Source organism: Panthera pardus, unplaced genomic scaffold (assembly GCF_024362965.1).
Source record: "Panthera pardus isolate Hobbes unplaced genomic scaffold, ASM2436296v1 HiC_scaffold_8, whole genome shotgun sequence".
Taxonomy (NCBI): Eukaryota; Metazoa; Chordata; class Mammalia; order Carnivora; family Felidae; genus Panthera; species Panthera pardus.
In genome coordinates this window covers 80670989-80692562 of record NW_026527013.1, presented here as the reverse complement: position 1 = coordinate 80692562, position 21574 = coordinate 80670989, and the positions used below count along the sequence as shown (strand labels likewise).

The following is a 21574-nucleotide window of genomic DNA, read 5'->3' as shown; positions in this document are numbered from 1 at the left end:
TCCACAGTGGATGTAGAAACATCACATTATACATAGCATACATCCTAAAGGTCTCTCTGAAAGAAGAATCCTCAGTCAAGTGTCCTTGACTGATTAAAAAAAAATGAAGATTTCTGGCTTAGATCAAGTTCTAATATTGCCCATGTATTTCATTCAACATGCTCCCTCACCCCAGCAGTCGAGAATGAGTATAATATTAAGCACCAATGTGGAACATCACTAAATCTCTTTCCTAACCTATGAATTTAATCAAATACAGTCCACAGTGACTTAGTTCTAGTTGTAAGCAAAATTCTGCCCTATGAACAAAGGGGGATACTTATACACTACTTAGCCCTAAAGGGCTTTAAACATTTAAGCCTTAAAGGGTGAAAGTGGATGTGCAGAAATAACCAATGTATAAATCAAAGCAGAATGAAGTAGGTATCATCAAATATGGAGGAAGTGGAGATTCAGAGATATCAGGTTAGGCCAAGGAGCTTTCAAACGCGAGACCACTTAGTCTATACCAATGATCAACTTCTCACCCTATAGTTTACTGCTTATATCCTTCTACTAGAACAGCACTCGATAAATTTTAGTAGAACATAATTATGAATGAATTACTGATATTTATCTTTTAAGCCTCATCAACGTGAGTGACAAAGAATTAAATATTTCAAAAGGGAAAGGGCACAGTATCTTTCAAACTGTATTTTAATTCACATGATGATAATTATTTAGTTATCAGTTTTAATAATTCAAGAACACTTATAATTAATCTCAACGATCTTTGCCAGAGCCTTATGCTTAGTAGAATTTTACACTGCTTGAGAACACTCCCTTTTATTACTTAAAATAGGAATGTGGGGTGAGGCGGGATTGAAATCATATAAAGTTTACTTAAGCTGGTCTTTTAAAATATGAAATCCCTGAAAAGGAATAAATCAAGTCCAGGATGAAGAAGCAGGATCACCTGAATCATAATCAGTTCCAAACCTTTACCGAATTTAGATAACACAGAAGTGTTCTATATTTAAAGATTTCAGTTTTTGTCTTAGTGTAGATCTTTGAAGATCTAAAAATCAAGTCATAAACAAGACTTATCTTAACATCTTTTATATTCAAGAATCTAACACTCAAATAAAACATGTTATTTAACCTTAAATGCAGATATATTAAACCAATTTCACCACTTAATTTTTCTAAACCTCTGTTATTTTATTAATATCTGTTTTGAGCTCATCAGAGATTTTGTCTCATCCTTAGAGATTATGATTTTAGAAGAGGTTTTCACTATTTCATAATAAATTCCCCAAGGTTTTACTCACTTACCAAGGAGAGTGACTCCTGAAAAAAATGAGAGTCTAATTTAGAAACAGAGCTCAGGAAGCTCACAGAGGAAATGGGCAAGAATTCCTACCAAGACACGGAGGGCTCGATTTCTCTTCCCTGTGAGTTAGCTGTTCTAAGAGTAGAGAGAGACTTTCTCTGTTGAAAAGAGTTCTGAGTAATTAAGATGTTTATGAATTAGGCTTGAGGGAAAAGCTGCTTCCCTTAGGCTAAATGCAGTACAATACCTCTTACAAGCAGTATTTTATTCACTATAACTGTTTAAGAAAAAATAAAGCCAAATCACTTTTCTTTTACAAAGCAATCTTCCAACTCACCAATAAGAGTATCTCTAACTTTTATAATTTTAATTTTCTAGTTTTTATTTTTCAAAATACACTCATACAAAATGAGTAGCTCTCATATATCTGAGACTCTCTGTGGCACATACAGTATATACAAGAACAATTTACTTCTAAGGACATAATCTGTAAATATAAAACATTTATAATTTAATGACTCTCCTCTGTCTTGAGATGGTTAAAAACAAATAAAAAGGCAGTAAAAAAGATGCATACACAAAACCCGAATCTTTAGGATATTCCTAAGTAAAACCAAAGAAAAAAGGTACTAATTTCATAAATTATGAACAAGTAGTAGATTCTAGCTAGTTCAATAATAACAAACTGATAAATTCATGTATATATATTTCTGCCCATGGGTTTCACTAAAAGCATGCTATACTGGTGATTCTATGTTTCCTTCTGGGTCAACTTTTCCACTGATTGAGGTCCTCAGATCACCATGTCCAAATCCTGTCTTGGCATGAAATGTCTGCATGGAACCAATTTAGCACTTGGTAGCAGATGTCTCTGCAATAGTGACCTGTCACTCAGGCAAGAAATACTTATGAGCATCTACTTATTTTGAGTCCCTGGGCTAGGGGCTGAGAATACCATGATGGACAAGACAGATTTACCTCCTGAGCCAAATTCTGTTCTTCAAGGCATAGGTTTCTGAATGCTTTACCTTTAATCCCCATTTGGCCTACAAATTCTATTAATATGAAGAAAGAGCTAGGCTAAACTAAACAAGCATAGTACCTGGCAAGATCTTATTGAGTGAGTCAGTGTAGACTTATATCAAGGAAGAGACAAGTTCGCTCTTAACACAACTATCCAAAAGATCTTTCTTAAGAATTAATTTCATTATATTTCTTTATTGCCCAGGAGAGAAAGAGGCCATTTCTGACTTCTATTGACTATTAAGTTTAAAACTCCCAGTGATGTATATTAACTCTTCAAATGGACACAATTTTCTCTGACATTGACCATGGCCATCCTTTGGCCAGTCTTTCTTCTCTGAGAGGACACTCATGTTCCCATCCTATACCTTGCTTCTGTCACTCTGTCTCCTCATCTGGAAAACCTTTGTCCTTTCCAATGACTCCAGTTGTTGGGGTTCAAGGATTCTCCTCTCTAAGAAGGCAGAAGGCCTGACCTGCTCTACTGACCTGCTCTACTGTGAAGGACCTGCCATCATGGGGACCTGTACACATGTTCATCTCTGTTTATAATAATCTGGCAGCTCTATAGAGGTTTCATGTTCTGTATGCATCCAGAGCCTTCTACCAAACCACTAAGCACTGTAAAAACGTTTTTCTTTCTTTCTTTCTTTTTTTTCCTTGTCTTTCTATAGTTAGAGTTAGCTCAGGAAAAGGCTGGCAGGCACACAGCAAATACTCAGTGACATGTTGTCAAGTGAATGAAGGACAAAAAACACCATCAGCACTTCCCTTGGACCTAGGACGCTGCCTGAGAAGGCAGTTTGGAGACACCTGTAAGATAACGGTTTGCAAGGGCATAATCTCAAATTTTTCTTCGTATCCCAGAGGAAATCTAAAGGAAACAGGTAAATGCCTGTAAGGCTAGGACCATAAATTCTACTAGGTGACCCTAATGAATCAAGTGAGGGTTATAGCAGATCAATGCTTCAGCACAGAAATAGATATGAGATCTTTCATTGGAATGGAAAAATGAGAAGTTCTTCTAAGAACATTTTAGGACACTTTTCCTGATGCTTTAGCTATTGATAACCCGATAAATTTCAGGTTCCCGAGTTGTGTTTTCAGGATGCTTTAAATTTAAAATTCATTTGGTTAAGGTAGCCTGTATATTTATGCATACATTTCTAAGTGTGTGCATGCACATCTCTGTGTGTATAGGTGTATATATTTAGAAAGGCCTGGGAGTGCATTACATGATAGAGTTTATTTGATAACCTTAGTAATCCAAGACATTTCTATACACATACCCATAGACTTGGTACTTGGGATTCCCTTGGATAATGCTTGTCATGGGACTGAAAATGTTCACAAGCACAATATAAAAGCTTCAAGGCAATAATTTATTCAATTGTGGTTATATGTCCACAATTGTGAATGCAATTCACCACTGAAGCCACAAATAATGACAGAATCCCCTAGAAAATTGTCTTTATTACATCTGAATCATCACACTACACAATGACCTTTAACATCCTACAGGATTTCCAAGGCATTGACACTAAATCTAGCCATATTTAAACACACTCTTAGTACAGATTTGGATAATTCCACAACATACAAAGAAGTATAAATGATTGTGTACATATAATTTTTTTTTTAGTAACACATTCAATATAATTTTTGACAGGAGTATGAATACAATGGCTTCTATTTGGCTGCATTTGCTATTTTGGTATTTGGTTATTGTGGGACTAAATAAAGCTGAGGATGAATTCATGCAATTATGACATCTCTCAAACCTGTGTGCATGCCCCCATCTAGCCCTCACACCATCCATGTGAACAGAATGATGCTACTCCAAGCACTCATAATGAGATACACAAAACCATTTTTGAAAAGCTCTGTCCACTATACTGAATCTACCACTCACCACTATACACTATATAACTAGAGGTTTGCCACTACATGGTTTCTTTTTTCTTTCTTTCTTTTTTAATGTTTATTTATTTTTGAGAAAGAGAGAGACAGAGCACAAGTGGGGGAGGGGCAGAGAGAGAGGGAGACGCAGAATCCAAAACAGACTCCAGGCTTTGAGCTGTCAGCACAGAGCTCGACGCGGGGCTCGAACTCACAGACTGTGAGATCATGACCTGAGCCGAAGTCAGACGCACAACCAACTGAGCCACCCAGGTGCCCATGAAACATATATTTTAAAGAGGATTCTCTAGTATACTTTCTTTGGTTAAAGATAGTATCTGAAATTAATATTCATTGCCCTAACAAAAAATTTAGAGTAAATACTTGGAATACAGATAAAAAGGAAAACATTTTCAGCTTTTTAAAAAAATATAAATAGCACAGTAAATTTAAACACATTGGTTCTGGTTAAGAAACTCTAAGTTACTTGCCTATCATGCTAGGGATTTAAAAAATTGTTTTTGTAGCACCCCAACTTTGAAAAAATGAACTTTGTTTGTTTCTGATTATAGAAGTATTACATTTACAGAAAATTTAGGATGCACTTGCTGATAGATCAAAAAAACCCTCTCATAAAAAAAAAAGCTCATTATTTTGTTTTTGCTAACGCTTTCTTTATGACCACATATGGACTTCTGAGTAGTCTGTAAATTGTTGTAGTCATGCTATCAATGTGAGAAGAAAACAGCCCAAACTGTAACAAGGCAGTTTCACATCATACCTACAGATGCTTAAATCAGGCTCCGCAGATGAGAAAGTGACATCTACATGGCTGGAAAAAAACTGCTCTGAGGCACAATCAACCAGCGTGAGCCCCTACCTTGTGATCAGGACGAGAAGGGGGTGGGGAGATTGGGGGGCTATCTGGAAGAAGGGGTCCCCAGGGCATAGCTGCTGCAATCTTCATGTCATAGGCAGAGGCCAGGAAGAGGTTTCCATGTTACAGGACGAAGATCAATAAAACTGGCCCTCATCTAGAAAGGCAGTACCTTTCTTTAGCTACAACATTCCTACCGGAAACCTGTACATGGTACTTATTAATATATGCTTTTGGAAATTAGAACGGAAAGTAACAAAGATAACAAAACTGCAAACGCTTGATCAAAAGGTACTTTACTTTTACTGAATGCTTCAGGTAGGAATTTTTAACTCTAATGCAAAAGCACTTAAAAGAAATATTGCCAGGTAGAGTCATTTTTAAATGATCCATGTCTGAATCAAACATAGATTATTTATGTCAAATGTGAAGTCCTGACTGGTTTCTCTCAGGGAACAATAATTATCTCTTTCACTACCAGCCGGTAAAAGTGCAGGAAATTTAACAGATTTTTAATTTTAATATGAGCAAAACACAACCAGTAAGGTAATTCTACTGCTGTAACAGTATAATCACAAACATTCAAAATCCATATGTAAATCACTTTAAAACGGTTTGGATTATCTGTATCATTCTTAAATACTGCTCCCTGCTGGAGAGAAATGAGAACAGAATGCAGCATTTACAATTTTTAATTTCATTTTAAAAATGTGTTAAATTATTTACAGCAACGTTAAGACAGACTCTTCTCTAAATCTAAAAGCATTTGGCACTATACTCCTGATGGTACACTATGATTAAAACAAACACTTCCAAGTTAAATTGCTATAACTGCTAAAAACACTTACCAATGGAAAACTGGAGGACAGAGGCTGTTGTGGTATTAAGGCTTGTGGTAATCTGGAAAAAGGAATATACCAAAATAAGACAAGACAGAAAGACAGGAGGATAAAGAGAAAAAGCTGTCAGGAAGAAAGGAGAGTGAAAAGAGGAAAGAGAGTGTATTTATTCAGTGGTTGGTTTATTTTCATTAGTAAGTCTGAATGTGAATACATTTCATGGTTCTCTATGGGGAACAACGGTGAGATCCTGACTCAGGCACTCATGGTACATGTTTTCTCAGGGTCCTGTTGAAAACCATTTTTAGTGTGATCTGCCAGGTAATCTTGTGAGGATACTTATTAACACAGCCCCTCCCCTCCCCCCTCAACTTCCCCTCCATCCTACACCAAAAGATCTAAAGCCCAAAGCAAATGCCATAAAAAGGCTCTCAAATAAAAACCAGGAAGTCAGTTAAGAGCAAATGAGAAGAAAAAGATTATGTTGGGAAAAGTAGATAGAAATACATCAGTTAATAAAGGGTATAAGGTTTTGTTAGGGGATGGTAAAAATGTTCTACAGATGTGATAATGACTGCGTGATTTTGTGACTAAATTTGAACTGCATACTTTAAATAAATGAACTGTAGAATACTATATGTGGAATATTTGTCAATAAAATCATTACCTTTCCAAAAAAAGTAATCAAATTATAAGCCTAGAAATATCCTTCCAATACATTTCTATTACTTCCTATTAGTTTCTCGAAGAAGCATGCTTAAACAACTTTCCCCCTGCTGAAAGAAGAATGGTACCTTATTTAATTTTTAATAAATTTAAATTAAAAAAATTTTTAAATGTATTCTGTGGAGCAGCGACTTTGACCCATACCAGCTCAAATGAGATGACAATTAGGGTTCTCATTTTCAAAGACTCTCTTGTTGGGTTCCTGACCCTGTAAAGCATCTAGAAATTACAAAGTGGACACCTGTGTTTCCACCATGGCAAAAGCAGTCGGCTGTCTTACTTCCACTTTTTCTATGTCATAATATCATCCTGAGATTTATCCCTGCACTTTATCAGTGCCCACATGATGGAGTCCACAACTGTGGAAGGATCAGGAGATACCCAGGTCATGAATCTCTGGGGGGAAGTGGTGGAAAAAAGAGCAAGCCTCCTGTTTAGTCAGAATTCGGCTGAGATGTATCAAAAGATCAGATGGATGCTTTCCATTTCTACAACACAATTTGGAAAGATGGCTGAATGTACGCTTTAAATACGTGACTTTAAAATTCATGAAGAAGCAGGAAAGGTAGAAGAGGGGAGGGCAAGAGACACATTTTATAAGTTGTTAAATATCACTATAGATATCAGCTCCTAATTGATTTTAACCATAGCAAAAATCATTGGTGTCAGGGTGTCAGAGGAAATTCTCTCCACATAATTTAAATCCCTCATTATCACAGATTATCTGCAACAAGAAAACTGGCCCTTCATGTCTACAGCCCTGTTTCCCCTCTCTTCCCCTCCCCAGAGTCATTAGAGAAAAATGGATCAACAGAGTTTTCTTTAAATAACTATGATATTAGCTCCTTTTTAAGATTCCTTTAAAGGAATCTGTGTTGTTTTGGTGGGTTTTTTTTTTTCCCCACAATTTTTAGAGTGAGTTCAACTATTTGTCCTCATGGTTTTTTCACTTGGAAAATTCGATCTTACAGTCCAAAGAGGCACATGAAAATCTGTAAAGTTTTCACATAAATTGAATGAATGCTCATTCCACCTCTGATTTTATATAACTCAGTAGATTCCCAGGTGAATCATGAAACACTCCTGAATAGAAGTTCTTTTAAACAATGGTATCAGATAAGCTAAAAGCACCATGGTTATTGCCAAGGCTGGTGTATTAGGTATACTAGAGAGTCTTAGATACTTATCCTGCTGGGTGTAATAAATGAGGCTGTGTCACCTGCATGATGAAGTTCCACAGACGTGACCACTGCTAGCACGCAGTAAGTTGCCTGGAATGTTGCCAAATTTCAAATTACACGTGCTAACTGAGAGTGACCCTGGACTTAGATTAGTCATTGATTCTACATTTCTTCACCAGGGAAGCTAAGGACTGGTAGAATAGTTAACTCTCACTGCTTTACCTTTACCCATTTTTTAGCCCATTAGTAAAACTGTCAGCTACAAGAAGGAATAGGAAAGATGAAGAGAAAAAATAACAAGAAGCATTGCCTATAAAAATCTGTTCACCTATGTTTTAGGTATTAATAAATTTATGTATTAATAAATTATTTATTATCCTGGAGTTCACACGTGTAATTTTAGTTTGCAAAGTCATAAAGTGTTTACATAGGACCTTCTGAAAATGAAAGCGTCTCTTAAATGGCTTTTGATAAATAGTACAGCAACTCTGAATGTCTGACAGAACTTTTCTCCTACCAAATTTCAATGGTCTTGACTTATCAATTAGACCCCAAAGCATAGAAAATTACTACAATCACTAAATGAATCTGAATTCACCACAGGCTGAGGCTGTGGATTCTGCACATCATTCCTGCAAATTTTGGGGGGGTTGATCCTGTTTTAGCTCAAACTCTTCCTTGTAACTAAAATGCATTTGCAGGGGCGCCTGGGTGGTTCAGTCAGTTAAGCATCTTAGGTTCAGGTCATGATCTTGCAGTTTGTGAGTTCAAGCCCCACATCGGGCTCTGTGCTGACAGCTCAGAGCCTGAAGCCTGCTTCTGATTCTGTGTCTCCCCACCTTCTCTCTGCCCCTCCCTTGCTTGTGCTGTATCTCTCTCTCTCAACAATAAATAAATGTCAAAAAATGTTTTTTAAAATAAAATGCATTTGCAAATAACTGAGAATAATTCAATAAGTAATTTCTTTAAAAGCACTGAGGGTCGCATAACCAACTTGTTTCATGCTCTGAGAGAGCACATTTCCTCTTAAAGGAGAGGATGAGTGAATTCCTCATTATCTTCACGTCAGACCAGCAAAATGAGTAAAGTTACATGTCACCACCTGAAACATGGAGACCTCAGTGAGCTAAATAAAACACGTGAGGGCGGCCACACAGCAGCAGTGGAGACATAACTGAACGGTATGCCCATGCAACCACAGATGGCACCTTTCACTGACTTTGGCTTTTATTAAAATAAAATGATCACGTGACTAACTTCACAAAATGGAGATGCTCTTGCTGGCAGTATAAAAGATAAGAGCATTAGCCTACTAAGGTTCTTTGTCTGTGGTTCTCTGCTTCACAAATTCAAGAATTACATTTATGAAAAATAAGAAGGCATATTTGTTAAAAAGTGATTTTGGGGGGCTAATACCTTTCATCAGTTCTCATACACAACAATTTGGACTGTATTCCATCTTGAGGTACCAAGCAAGCATCTGAATTTTAGAAAACATAATACCATGTAAACTGACAACCGAATTTCTCCCTTCTCATTCAGTTGATCTGTCATCTGTAAACACAACTTGGGTATAATCTCTATTTTTGGTCCCAGGACACAAATGCAGCATAAAAATTATTGAGAATTAGAAGTTGCTAGGGTGGAAAATCTGAGTGTCATCCCTATTTTTGTTAATGTATCTTTATTCTATTCCCATGAAGTCCATAACACAATCCCTCATACTTAGATGGGAATATAAATCTGCATATGTTTTTTTTTTCTTTCTTGGATGAACGTGATTATTTTGAATGTTTTCTTTTTTAGTTGGAAGGCTAATTTCATGCTAATTATATAATACAATTCAAAACTAGCCCATTGGGTATATAAACTCTAATGCTAAATAAATTGAGTGAAATAATCAGGATTAAAATACACATGGATCAAATAAAGTAGATACTTCAGTTTTTATGCTACTGAAATATGAATTTTGGCATTATATTCTGAGAGATACTTCTTTCTTATTAATCAGTAGAACAAAAAAAAAAGAATTTTTCAAGCATTTCTAGAAATATTACTGAATGGGAGAACATTCTAAAAAAGGCATTATCCTAAGCTCAATTAACTACAGTAAAATTTTATTTTGTTTTAAGGTTTATAGATAATTAATTCAGTCATGGTACATTATTTAAAGTGCACTAGCAAATCGATTTTTTCAAGAAGAACGTCACTACCAGAGTCACATTTGTCTGCAGGAATATTATAACACCTTGTGAGACTTGAATTATGAGCACCTATTATTTTAATTTGCATCCAATTAATTCTGTTTGTGTTCTAATTTCAGCTAAAAACTCTTCAATTTATCAATGTTCTGCAGCTCGTATCTTTAATAAATTAAATGTATCCATTGCCATGAAAGGGGTATTCAAGCAGCATAAAATAAGAACCATGTTATAAAAATTAATGGACTTTCACTTTGATAACTAAATCTTTTAATTGCTTAGCTAGTTTCTCCTCCCCTTTGTATTCTGGAAGCCAGTCTTTGGACCACTTTTAAAGTTAATGAATTTCAAACAAAATGTGTGATGTAGGGGTGAAAAACACAACCTGTTACCTAAAAGCCCCATGATAAGGAAGATGTGGGAGAAAAAAGAAGTATGGAAGCTCAAGCTGAAAATCAGAAAAGCAAAGCACAAGAGATGTTGTGAGTAGAACATTTCTTGTTAAGAAATTGAGCCAGGAGTAAAACGTAACAATTGCTTTTATATCCTTTTTCAAGAATGTGAAATGTAGTCTTTCTGCCAGAACCAAGTAACAACAAAAGGCTCATTAGCCACATGCTGATGGCTAGTGATTTTGTGGCTTTTAATTTTCAATGCACATGTTTCATTTTATGTATGATCCAAGAACTTCTCTTTGGTAAGCAAAGTCTAATCAGTCTAAATGAAAGGAAAGTAGCCCACTCCTGAACAATTTGACACAAACCCAAATTTGTTAAAAACTGGTTTATTCAGTGCACTCCCACTTAAAAAAAATCAGTGAAGTTTCCTTTGTGGTTAGGACACAACCTTTTAAAATAATGTGATAAAACTGCTCATCTAACATTTTTGGCTTGCAAAGAGACTGTAAGACATTTAAAAGTAAAGCTTTATATAAGAACTTATAAAGTCATAAATTATTTAAGTGTGATATAGATATATGTGTGTCATATATGTCACACGTCATACTCATATTTTTAAAAAGCCATCTAATCATAATGACGCACCATGTATAATGAGATCCATTGACGTTGTCAATTTTATTCCCGAATTATTTTTACATTTGAAAATAAACTAAAATCACTGCTCCCAATTTTGAGATATTTGTAATAGGGTTTATAATATAAATAATACTGCAAATTTTCATATGACTTATATGAGCATAAAAGAATATTTTATTGGCAAAAACTCCATTAAGACAGTGTATTTGGAATAATGTACATAAATAGCATGTACTTACCAATTCTCTTGGACCATATGGCTCACAGAAGGTGACAGCATTGCCATGCATAATTGCACCACACTGTTCTCCAATCTCACAGTTGTTACATTCAACCCTGTGAGAACAGAGAATGCACCCACAGTCTGAGAATTAAGTAGCAAAAAGTGGTTTATCGCTCAGGTAAGGAAAGAGGTAAGTTATTGTTATTTGGTTCAGATCAACATTTTCAGGAAGGTTATAGTTTTTTGGTAGCATGACATGCTCATGAAATGTGAAACCAGAAAGACTTGAACTTAAGTCCCAGTTCTTATATAGTCACTTGCAGTAGTGGGCAAGTTACTTAATCTCCCAAAGTTTCGGTTTTCTCACCTATAAAATGAGAATAACAACACTGACCTAAATCTTACATAGTCGTCATGAGGATTAAACAAGAGAGTGCATGAGACACAGAGGACAGACCCAATCTCCTAGTAGGCACTTAATAATGGCAGATGGTATTATAACCAATAATTATATATAATATATACCATATCCAGTATAATAATGTTTGCAAATATTAAAGACAAGCAAAGTAATATATACTTAGACAATGAACTAAAACTTGTATCTCTGAAAATAAAAGATGTTTCACAAATTTTAATCTTTTTTGAATTGTTGTGTGAATGTTTAAAATTACTGTCCTCAAATAAATCTGTAAAATGTCTATAAGATATACCATGCTAAAAGTAATGAAATCAGATTATATTTAACCTGTATATTAATCTAAAATAGATGCAAATTCTAAATCAAGCAAATTTTGGATACTGAATTAATATATTCATCTTGCAAATAACTTAATTAGTTATGCTTTTTTATTACTGTAAAATGAAGTGGTTAGTAAAATCTTAGGACAAAAGCTCAAAAATAAAGTTATTCATGTTTTTAGGAGAAATTGAAGGTATGGATGTTCTGGATTTGACTTTGCTCATTTATAGTAACACAATGCCCTGTGTCATGACATTTCAACATACAATCATTACATATCTAACATGTAGGAAGGATAATCTATGTTTCCTCTGTCTGAACCTCAAACCACCTGACAGCTGTATTTCATGCAGAAAGGACATTTTCAGACTTTCACATTCTAGGTGCCAAACATGGAAAGGGCAGCATGCCCTTTGTTCTTGAGATCACTGTATTCTGCCCTTTCAACTACTTGCTAATTTCAGACAAAGAGGGAGTAGGAACTCCCATTCAAGTAGGAAGAAGACAAAAGTGTGAAAAGATACCAGGTATCCCATAAAGCCAAGGGGCAGAAGCATGGTAAATAAATAAAAACTTGGCAAATAAATGTATTTCCTACATGTGAATTGCCTGGATTAAGTAATTGGTATTCTTCTCTTCCATTGAGCTGTTTATAAGCAGATCAATAAAGTCAAAAAACTTTGATTTTTTTTAGAATAAACAGAAAACAATTTCTGATATGAAGTTTAAAATGTTAGTATCTCATAGCATCACAAATCTTAGTAGGAGCTTTGAATCTTCTCTTGATTACTGTGAAGCAAATTCTGGAAAAAAATCTTTGACTTTAGAAGAAACATAATAGTAGCTTCAGAAAGGTGACAAACATATCTCTGGTTCCCTGTTTTATGTGTGACATGTTGTATTCCACAAATATCTGTTGAAGGAATAAAGAAATATAAGACAACTTCATAAACAAAACTATTGTTAAGCCTTGAGGTCTTAGAATAGCACCTGGCACATAGCTAGCATGATGTGGTAGTGTAACTGTCAGCCATTATCGTCGTCATCATCATCATCATCATCATCTCTACTACTACTACAGATTTCCACCATTTTCATCCAGAACTGGCATATTAGGTTTTTTTCCCCAGAGAACCTATTACATGAACTTCTTACTACTGTTTCTCTATTTTTAAACTGTACATTGATCTTTTCAAGGAGTGTGATTGTGATAAGAATACAGACAAGTAGCACAAAAATTATAGTGGAGGTCTTACTCAGTGATAGATGAGGAATTTGGCTTCCAACTCATTGTGAAATGGCTTGAGAGAAACACCAACTTTGACAGAGAAAAATTTTTTAAATGTTCAACTCTCACAATGGCTATCTGCCCTTTTCCTCCAGCGAACTCTAAACTAAAAGTTTCACTGTTGGGTGAAAAGAAGGAAGAAGTTCCTCTAAGATCAAAAACAAGACAAGGATGCCCACTCTTGCCACTTTTATTCAACACAGTGCTGGGAATCCTACCCACAGTAATCAGACAAGAAAAATAAAAAAGGCACGCAAATTGGTAAGGAAGAAGTAACATGTCACCATTTGCAGATAACATGATACTATGGATAGAAAACCCTAAAGACTCCACCAGAAAACTATTATTACCAATAAATTAATTCAGTAAAGTTGTAGGATATAAAATTAATATAAAGAAACCCAATCCATTTCTATATACTAATAACAAACGAGCAGAAAGAGAATTAAGAAAACAATCCCATTTACAATTGCATCAAAAAAGAATAAAATACCTAGGAATAAATTTAACCAAGGAGGTAAAAAAATTGTACTCTGAAAACTATAAAACATTTATGAAAGCAACTGAAGATGACACCAATAAGTGGAAAGATATACTGTGCTCATGAATTGGAAAAATAAATATTGTTAAAATGTACATACTACTCAAAGCAATCTATAGATTCAATTCAATCCCTATCAAAATACCAATAGCATTTTTCACAGAACTAGAAAAAATAATCCCAAAATATATATGGAATCACAAAGACCACCGAATAGGCAAAGCAATGTTGAAGAAGAGGAACAAAGATGAAAGTATCACAATCCCAAATTTCAAGATATATGACAAAATTGTAATAATCAAAACAGGACGGTACTAGCACAGAAACAGTACACAGATCAACAGAATAGAATAGAAAACCCAGACATAAATTCATCTTTATATGGTCAATTAATCTATGACAATGGGGGCAAGAATACGCAATGGGGAAAAGACAGTCTCTTTAACAAATGCATTGGGAAAACTGAACAACTATATGTAAAAGAATGAAACTGGACCACTTTCTTACATCATATACAAAAATAAACTTAAAACTGATTAAAGACCTAAATATGAGACCTGAAGTAATAAAAGTCCTAAAAGAAAACATACGCAGTGAACTCTTGGACATGGGTCTTGGCAGTATTTTTTTGGATCTGTCTGCTCAGACAAGGGCAAAAAACCAACCAACCAACCAACCAAACAAACAAACAAACAAAAAAAAAAAGAAAATAAACTATTGGGACTATATCAAGCTAAAAAGCTTTTGTACAGGAAAGGAAACCACCAACAAAATAAAAGGCACCCTACTGAATGGAAGAAATTTGCAAATGATATATCTGATAAGGAGTTACTATACAAAATATATAAACAATTCATATAACTCAATACTCCAAATCTAAATAATCCAATTAAAAAATGGGCAGAGCATATAAATAGACATGTTTTCCAATGAAGACATCAAAGGGCCACAGACATATGAAAATATTCTCGACATCACTAATCATCAGACAACTACAAATCAAAACCATAAAGAGATATTACCCTCACACCTGTCAGAATGGGTAATCAAAAAGACAAGAGATAACAATCATTTGTGAGGATGTGGAGAAAAGGAATCATTGTGCACTGGTTGGTGCAAATATAAATTAGTCTAGTAAACAGTATGGAGTTTCCTCAAAAAATTTAAAAAAGGAGTATCACATGAACCAGTAATTCTACCTCTGGATGTTTGCCCAAAGGAAAAAAAAAATAATTCAAAAAGATAAATGCACCACTATGTTTACTGCAGCATTATTTACAATAGCAAAGATATATGAGCAACCTAACTGCCCATCAACAGATAAATGGATAAGGAAGATGTGATACACACACACACACAGGGAGAGGAGAGGAGAGAAGAGGAGAGAGAGAGAGAAGAATATCACTCAGCCATAAAAAAGAATGAAATCTTGCCATTTGCAACAACACAGATGGACCTAGAGGGTATTATGGTAAGGGAAATAAGTCAGAGAAAGACAAATACCATATAATTTCACTTATATGTATAATCTAAAGAAACATAGAAACAAACAAATAAACAAACAGAGATTAATAAATAGAGCTGGAGGTTGGTATGGGGTGGGGGAGGGAATTAAAGGGTACAAACTCCTAGTTAGAAAATAACTAAGTCACGGGGCTAAAACAAACAGCATAGGGAATACAGTCAATAATACTGTAATACCTTTATATGGTGACAGATGATAACTATAGTTATCACCATGATGCATTTTGTAATATACATAAATGTTGAATACCTGAAACTAATGTTTCAGGTACACCTGAAACTAATAAAATATGTCAACTATACTTCAATTTTATTTTTTAAGGTTTTTTTAAATGTTTATATTTGAGAGACAGAGAGAGACAGAGCATGAGTGGGGAAGAGGCAGAGAGACAGGGAGACACAGAATCTGAAGCAGGCTCCCAGCTCTGCGCTGTCAGCACAGAGCCTGACGCGGGGCTCAGACTCACGAACCATGAGATCATGACCTGAACTGAAACCAGACGTTTAACCAACTGAGCCACCCAGGCACCCTTCAACTTTAAAACTATAATATAGGGGCCCTGAGTGGCTCAGTCAGTTGAGCATCCAACTCTTGGTTTTGGCTCAGGTCATGATCTTGCGGTTGATGAGTTTGAGCCCTGAATCGGGCTCTGTGCTGATGGTGCAGAGCCTGTTTGGGATTTTCTCTCTCCCTCTCTGCCCTATCCCCTGCTTGCTCTCACTGTCTCTGTTTTAAAAATAAATAAATAAACTTAAAAAAATTTGTTTAATAAAATAAAAATACAAGATAAGTTAATGATAAAAGTATCAATGTTGACATGAAGTCTGAGGCTTGATGTCTGAATTCTCATAGCAATCATTCTATCTATAAATATTGATCAGCAGTCTCCAAATCAAAACTGTATAACAGAAAAATAATAGCTTCCCCATAGCTCTTATTAAATGGGATTCAGGTTGCAGCCTAGATACTTGTATATTGTTTAAAGATGATTCCAACATAGATGGCCTACAGCCTGGCATTAGGAACCAGTGACTAGACAACAGATGTTTGATGTGTTTGCAGAACTGCTTTTATTGTGTAAAATAACAGGAATTAAAAAAAAACAGTAAACACAAGAAAAAAGCAAACAGATAACAGCTCTTCTCCTCATTTGGCTCAGCAACCCTTCCAGACCTTTTTCTTCTTCATTGTGCTATAGATCCAGAAACTTGAAATAAAATTTATAAAGGCGTTGGTACCCTGTTGAACTTAAAGGTTTAGAATTATCATGTATTTAGAATTACTCACTGGGTTGCTGCTATTTGGAAGAACAATGGCTTCGATAAGGATCGATGGAACAAATCCATCAACTTTCTGCCAAGGTCTTTTAAATACCCTTTGCTTGAATTTCTCACAGTCTGAGAAATTATTATAATTTATCATGAATGCCCATCCCTCTGGGTAGTCAAATCCAACATACTCTTAGCTGCCAATGGTGTTATTTATTCATTCATCATTCATTAATTCATTCTTGTAATTAACAAACTTGTGTTAAGGACCTACAGGCACTGTGGCAAGATTTAATGGTACAAAGACCAATAAAACAATGTCATTTTCTTTCAGGAGTTTACACTACAAAAGAAGCAGAGAAACAAGCACACAATTACGATATAGGGTGCCAATGCAATGATAGCTATTTAGTGCCTTCTTATATGTGCCAGATATTCTAAAGCCCATTTAAGTCTCTCAACATCTCTGTAAGATAGTGATCAGCATCCTCATTTTACTAATCAGAAAACTGAGCTTCAGAGAAGGTAAACATTTGCTCAAGCCACACAGCTGTGAAGGTGACAGAGTTGCAATCTGGCCCCAGGGCTTGCTAATTCCATCACCCCTAACATTTTCCAGAGCTCCTCACTCCTTGTAACAGGAGTATGCACTGCTTGTGATGGTACCTGATCCAGACTGAGGAAGTAAGAAGAAGTTTCCAAGGGAGGTGGCCCCAGAACTGGTCCTGAATGAGAAATAGGAGTTATTCAAGCAAGGAAGAAAGGTGAGGGTGTGATAGGGCACAAGGAGCACAAAAAAGAAACGATAATGAAAAAAGGAAAAGATAATGACACAGAAGTAGAATTGCCACTTCAGTGCATTAGTATGACTGGAATCATACTGGTACCTATGGAAGGGTGGTAGAGGATAGAGCTCGAAAGTGGGAATAGTTCATGGAAGGCCTCATGCACCATTTACAGAGTGACAGGTACTAGCAACTCTACAAACAATGCCTCAATAAATTCACATAAAACCTCTTCCCTCCATTTTTAGTCCCTGTTTAGAGAATGTTAAAATTGAGATTTAGAAATATTAAATGATTGTTCAAGGCTATACACCTTATAAATTATAGAAATGGTATTCAAACTCTCATTATTCTCTTCTGACTGCTCTCAGGTTCTGCCCATAACTAGAGATGACCAGTTGACGATGGTTGTATGTATCTGAACTTCAGAGAAAGAAGATTGTCACTGACATGACACTTTAAGATATGGCTGCAATCAGGAGTGCATGTTACTGGGAGTCAGGAGAGAGGGGAAGATATTACAATGTGAGAAGAGAAGAGGTCCAAGAATGGATCCCTAGGGAACAATCAATCATATTGCCTTTAGTCTGGTTTCTCTAATCATCATCATGACCTTTCAGTGTGTAGCAATCTGAGCCTGTCTCCTCTGCCGTTTCCATGATTATTGGCAGTGGGTTCAATTCTGTTCCTAATCATCTGTGTTGTCCATCAAGGCGACTTTCCTAAGAGCGAATCTATAACATGACCTTCCTTATATTTTTTCTATAAAGTTGAGCATTGTAACACTTTGCATATGAATGCCATTATCAGAAAGGAAAAGATAAACCATAATTTCATCATGAAATAATGATCCTGATGGAGACTAGCTAGTACCAAGGGCAACTAGTGCTCATGGCTTCCCAGAAGAAAAAGTGATCCATGTCAGAGAGAGAAGGTGAGTTTTGAAAGCCTACAGATGTAAACAAACATCCAAATTCCAAGAGAAGTAATTTCTGAATCACCCCATGATTTAAATCTCTCTTTCTCAGAATGCCTCTGTGTCTAACAACTTAACTTGGTTGAGCAGAATTAGGTACTTAGCCCCTACGTGTGCTCTCTGTGAAGAATATTAGTAGTCTGCAATCCCACTCTTTCCTTACAGAAAAGTTCTACAAGTTCTTAGGAACTTGAATGAGGTTCAATTTGCTGGATGATGAGCAGTGCAATTTTTTTCAGACTCAGAGCAAAAAAAAAAAAGTTAATTATAAAATAAATAAGTCACGGAAATGAAAATTACAGCATAGGACAGATAGTCAACAATATTGTTATAACGTTGTATGGGGACAGATGATAACTACACTTATCATGGTGAGCACTGAGTAATATATAGAATTGTTGAATCCCTATGTTGTACACCCGAAACTAACATAATATTGTATGTCAGTTATACTTCAATAAATTTTTTTAAAAGGTACTGTTTGTTCCTAACATTTAAACTGTGACATATCAATTGAATTTTCTGAGGGAAATGATGGGCTTTGTAAAGTTAGGTAGCATATTCTTCAGCGATTGGTGGGAAGAAGGAAGTTTTAAATAATCCCAGTTAAACAGACTTGTTTTTCAATTTAAAAAGGAATGTGACCTCCCAGGCTAAGGATTAGAAATGAATTGCCTCTCTGCCTAACAGTTAAAGTAATACTGAATATTTCTTTAATCTAAGAAAACTACCCCTTTTATTTTCTTTTTTCCCAATATGAAAAACAGAACATAAGAGTCTGATAAATACTGTGGCACATGATCTGAACCACATATTCCACCATGAACAGTATGATTAAAAGGCATTTTAAGGGAAATGCTTGCTATCCCCAAAGACCATGCAAAGCCTAAATCTATTAAGCCCTCTCTGAGCCCATTTATCACATGCTTAGGCTCCACATGAAGCTTATCTATTACTAGAGTTTACAGATCATTGCACGTTCGAGTTAGAGGGCATCTGAAATATCACCTGAGTCTCGTCACCCCTCATTTTATAAATGACAGAACAGTACTAGAATTCAGGTTCCCTGACTCCTTGTCCAACATTCTTACCCTGCCCCTCTAATTCAGTCAGTAAGAGGAAAGAACTCTAATTCTATAAAAAACAATGTGCCTTGAAAAAAATGTTTGCCATTCTTTTTACTGCCAGAATTTATTTTGAAAAGCTATGATAACTTTTTCCTAAAAGGTCTTTTTTTATTTAATAAAAGGATTTTGTTTTGCTAATGAAAATGTACAAGAATAAGAAAAATGTCATGGACTTCATAAGAAATGTCAAGAATAAATTCGCTGGACTGAGGTACATATCAAATACAATCTTCTTTTGCTTATGTACAACCTTAGATAATTCATTACTACACACACACACACACACACACTATCACATTTGTTTTTTCACTAACCAAAACATAAAAGAAGCAGTAAATATAAAGGCAGGTACTTGTTGACCAACACACCAAGGACCAAACCATAAACATAAAAGAAATGCTTTGAACTACCGTTCTGTTTTTCACTATAACAAGCTCTTTGGCAATTTGAAACTTGCTATTTTGGTATCAATTCTCTATTTTTGTTTTTTATTACTTAGGTGGCTGTTTTTGTCTGGGATAAAGAATTATATGTGAGGTGCATTTATGCTGTAGAGAGTAAACTTCTGGAGGTATAATTATGTTTTCAATCCTGATTGAGAAATTATTAGGCTGGAAAACATGCCAAGCACCTATTCAGGAGGCACAGAGGAGGCTGAAATGGCCCTTCAGCCATGCAGTGACTCACACAGGACTTTTAGGACACAGGAAAGAGGAGGAGGATTAATGAGAAAATTGGGTTCCTTCGCACAGCAGGAGATTTATGAATGGCTGGTGGTGACATCATCCTCATAACAATAAATAAATAATTGAAATATTATTTTCTCAAGAGTAGTCTAATTACATGGCTCATTTTTCTTTTTATATCAGAGTGAAATCACTCAGCCTTTCGTCAACGCATTCTGCTGAAACAAGGTAATCACCTGGAAACTCACTGACAATCAGTTATCATCAAATTCTCATTTGAGATACACGTCGTTTGTCCGCAAGACTGAGGACATCAGATTATCTCTCCATAATTTACTGTCCCTGAAAAAGTCAGTGTCTGGCTCTCAGCCTCAAAGAAGCAATCTGGCATTCTATAAACCAGAATTGTGTATTTACCTGCGTTTCTGAATGGAGATAATGAATGGAGATATTAAAATAATTTTAATATTTGTACTGACTATAAAAAGTACTTTAAAATGGAAAAAGAAAAGAAAACTCTTGTAATTTCCTGACCCAAGGATAACCTGACTCTTCCCCCAGGAACCACTCACACTGCATGTCTGACAAAATCTGATGTGTGAGTTTGCAAGGCAAGGCCGGATCAGGGACTGGCGAATCCACCAAAGTAAATGGGCCTCTGGGGCCCTTTGGTAGCTGGACAGTCAGCTGACTTCTTCTGGAGACACCAGAGGTCCGTGTACTTTCCACTCAAACCTCAACAACCAGAACATTCAACTTTTGACCATATTTTATAATAAAGAGACTCTGGGGTGCCTGAGTGGTTCAGTCGGTTAAGCATCCGACTCCTGATTTCAGCTCAGGTCGTGATATCATGATCATGGGACTGAGCCCCACATTGGGCTCTGTGCTGAGCATGGAGCCTGCTTGGGATTTTCTCTCTCTCCCTCTCTCTGTCCCTCCCCTGCTCTCTCTCTCTCTTTCAACAAATAAACATTAAAAAGAGAGAGACAATGTTTTATAATGAAGACGGCATAACTACTTTCTTGTGAAAAGATTAAGCTTTAAAAAATCCTATTCTCTTTGCAAATGTAGAATATTTTTAGAAAAACAGCAAGAAACTTCACTCTATAAGACTGAGAATAATATCACCTTCAACAACGTCATGCCTTTTTTTCTAAGAAGCTAACACATACTCTAAATGTGAAAATGACAAACCCCATTTATGGCTCATCCTCATTACTTCTCACTGAGGAAGGTAAAAGAACTCTTTTTACTTCTCTAGGGAGTTTTGAATTTTGATCTCTCCTTTGTTAACAGGTACAATGACAAATATTAT

General features: G+C 35.7%; 1 protein-coding gene across 3 annotated transcripts in view; it reads right to left on the bottom strand.

The window, feature by feature from the left end:
* RELN (reelin) overlaps positions 1–21574 on the bottom strand; it is a 525148-nt gene that overhangs the window by 249353 nt on the left and 254221 nt on the right. For all 3 annotated transcript variants that reach the window (XM_019451245.2, XM_019451247.2, XM_053898155.1), the window contains exons 7-8: positions 11335–11431; positions 5960–6011 (exon numbers count right to left, since the gene is read on the bottom strand). In XM_019451245.2, coding sequence (XP_019306790.2) covers positions 5960–6011; positions 11335–11431 — 149 coding nt within the window. The remainder of the gene's footprint in view (positions 1–5959; positions 6012–11334; positions 11432–21574) is intronic.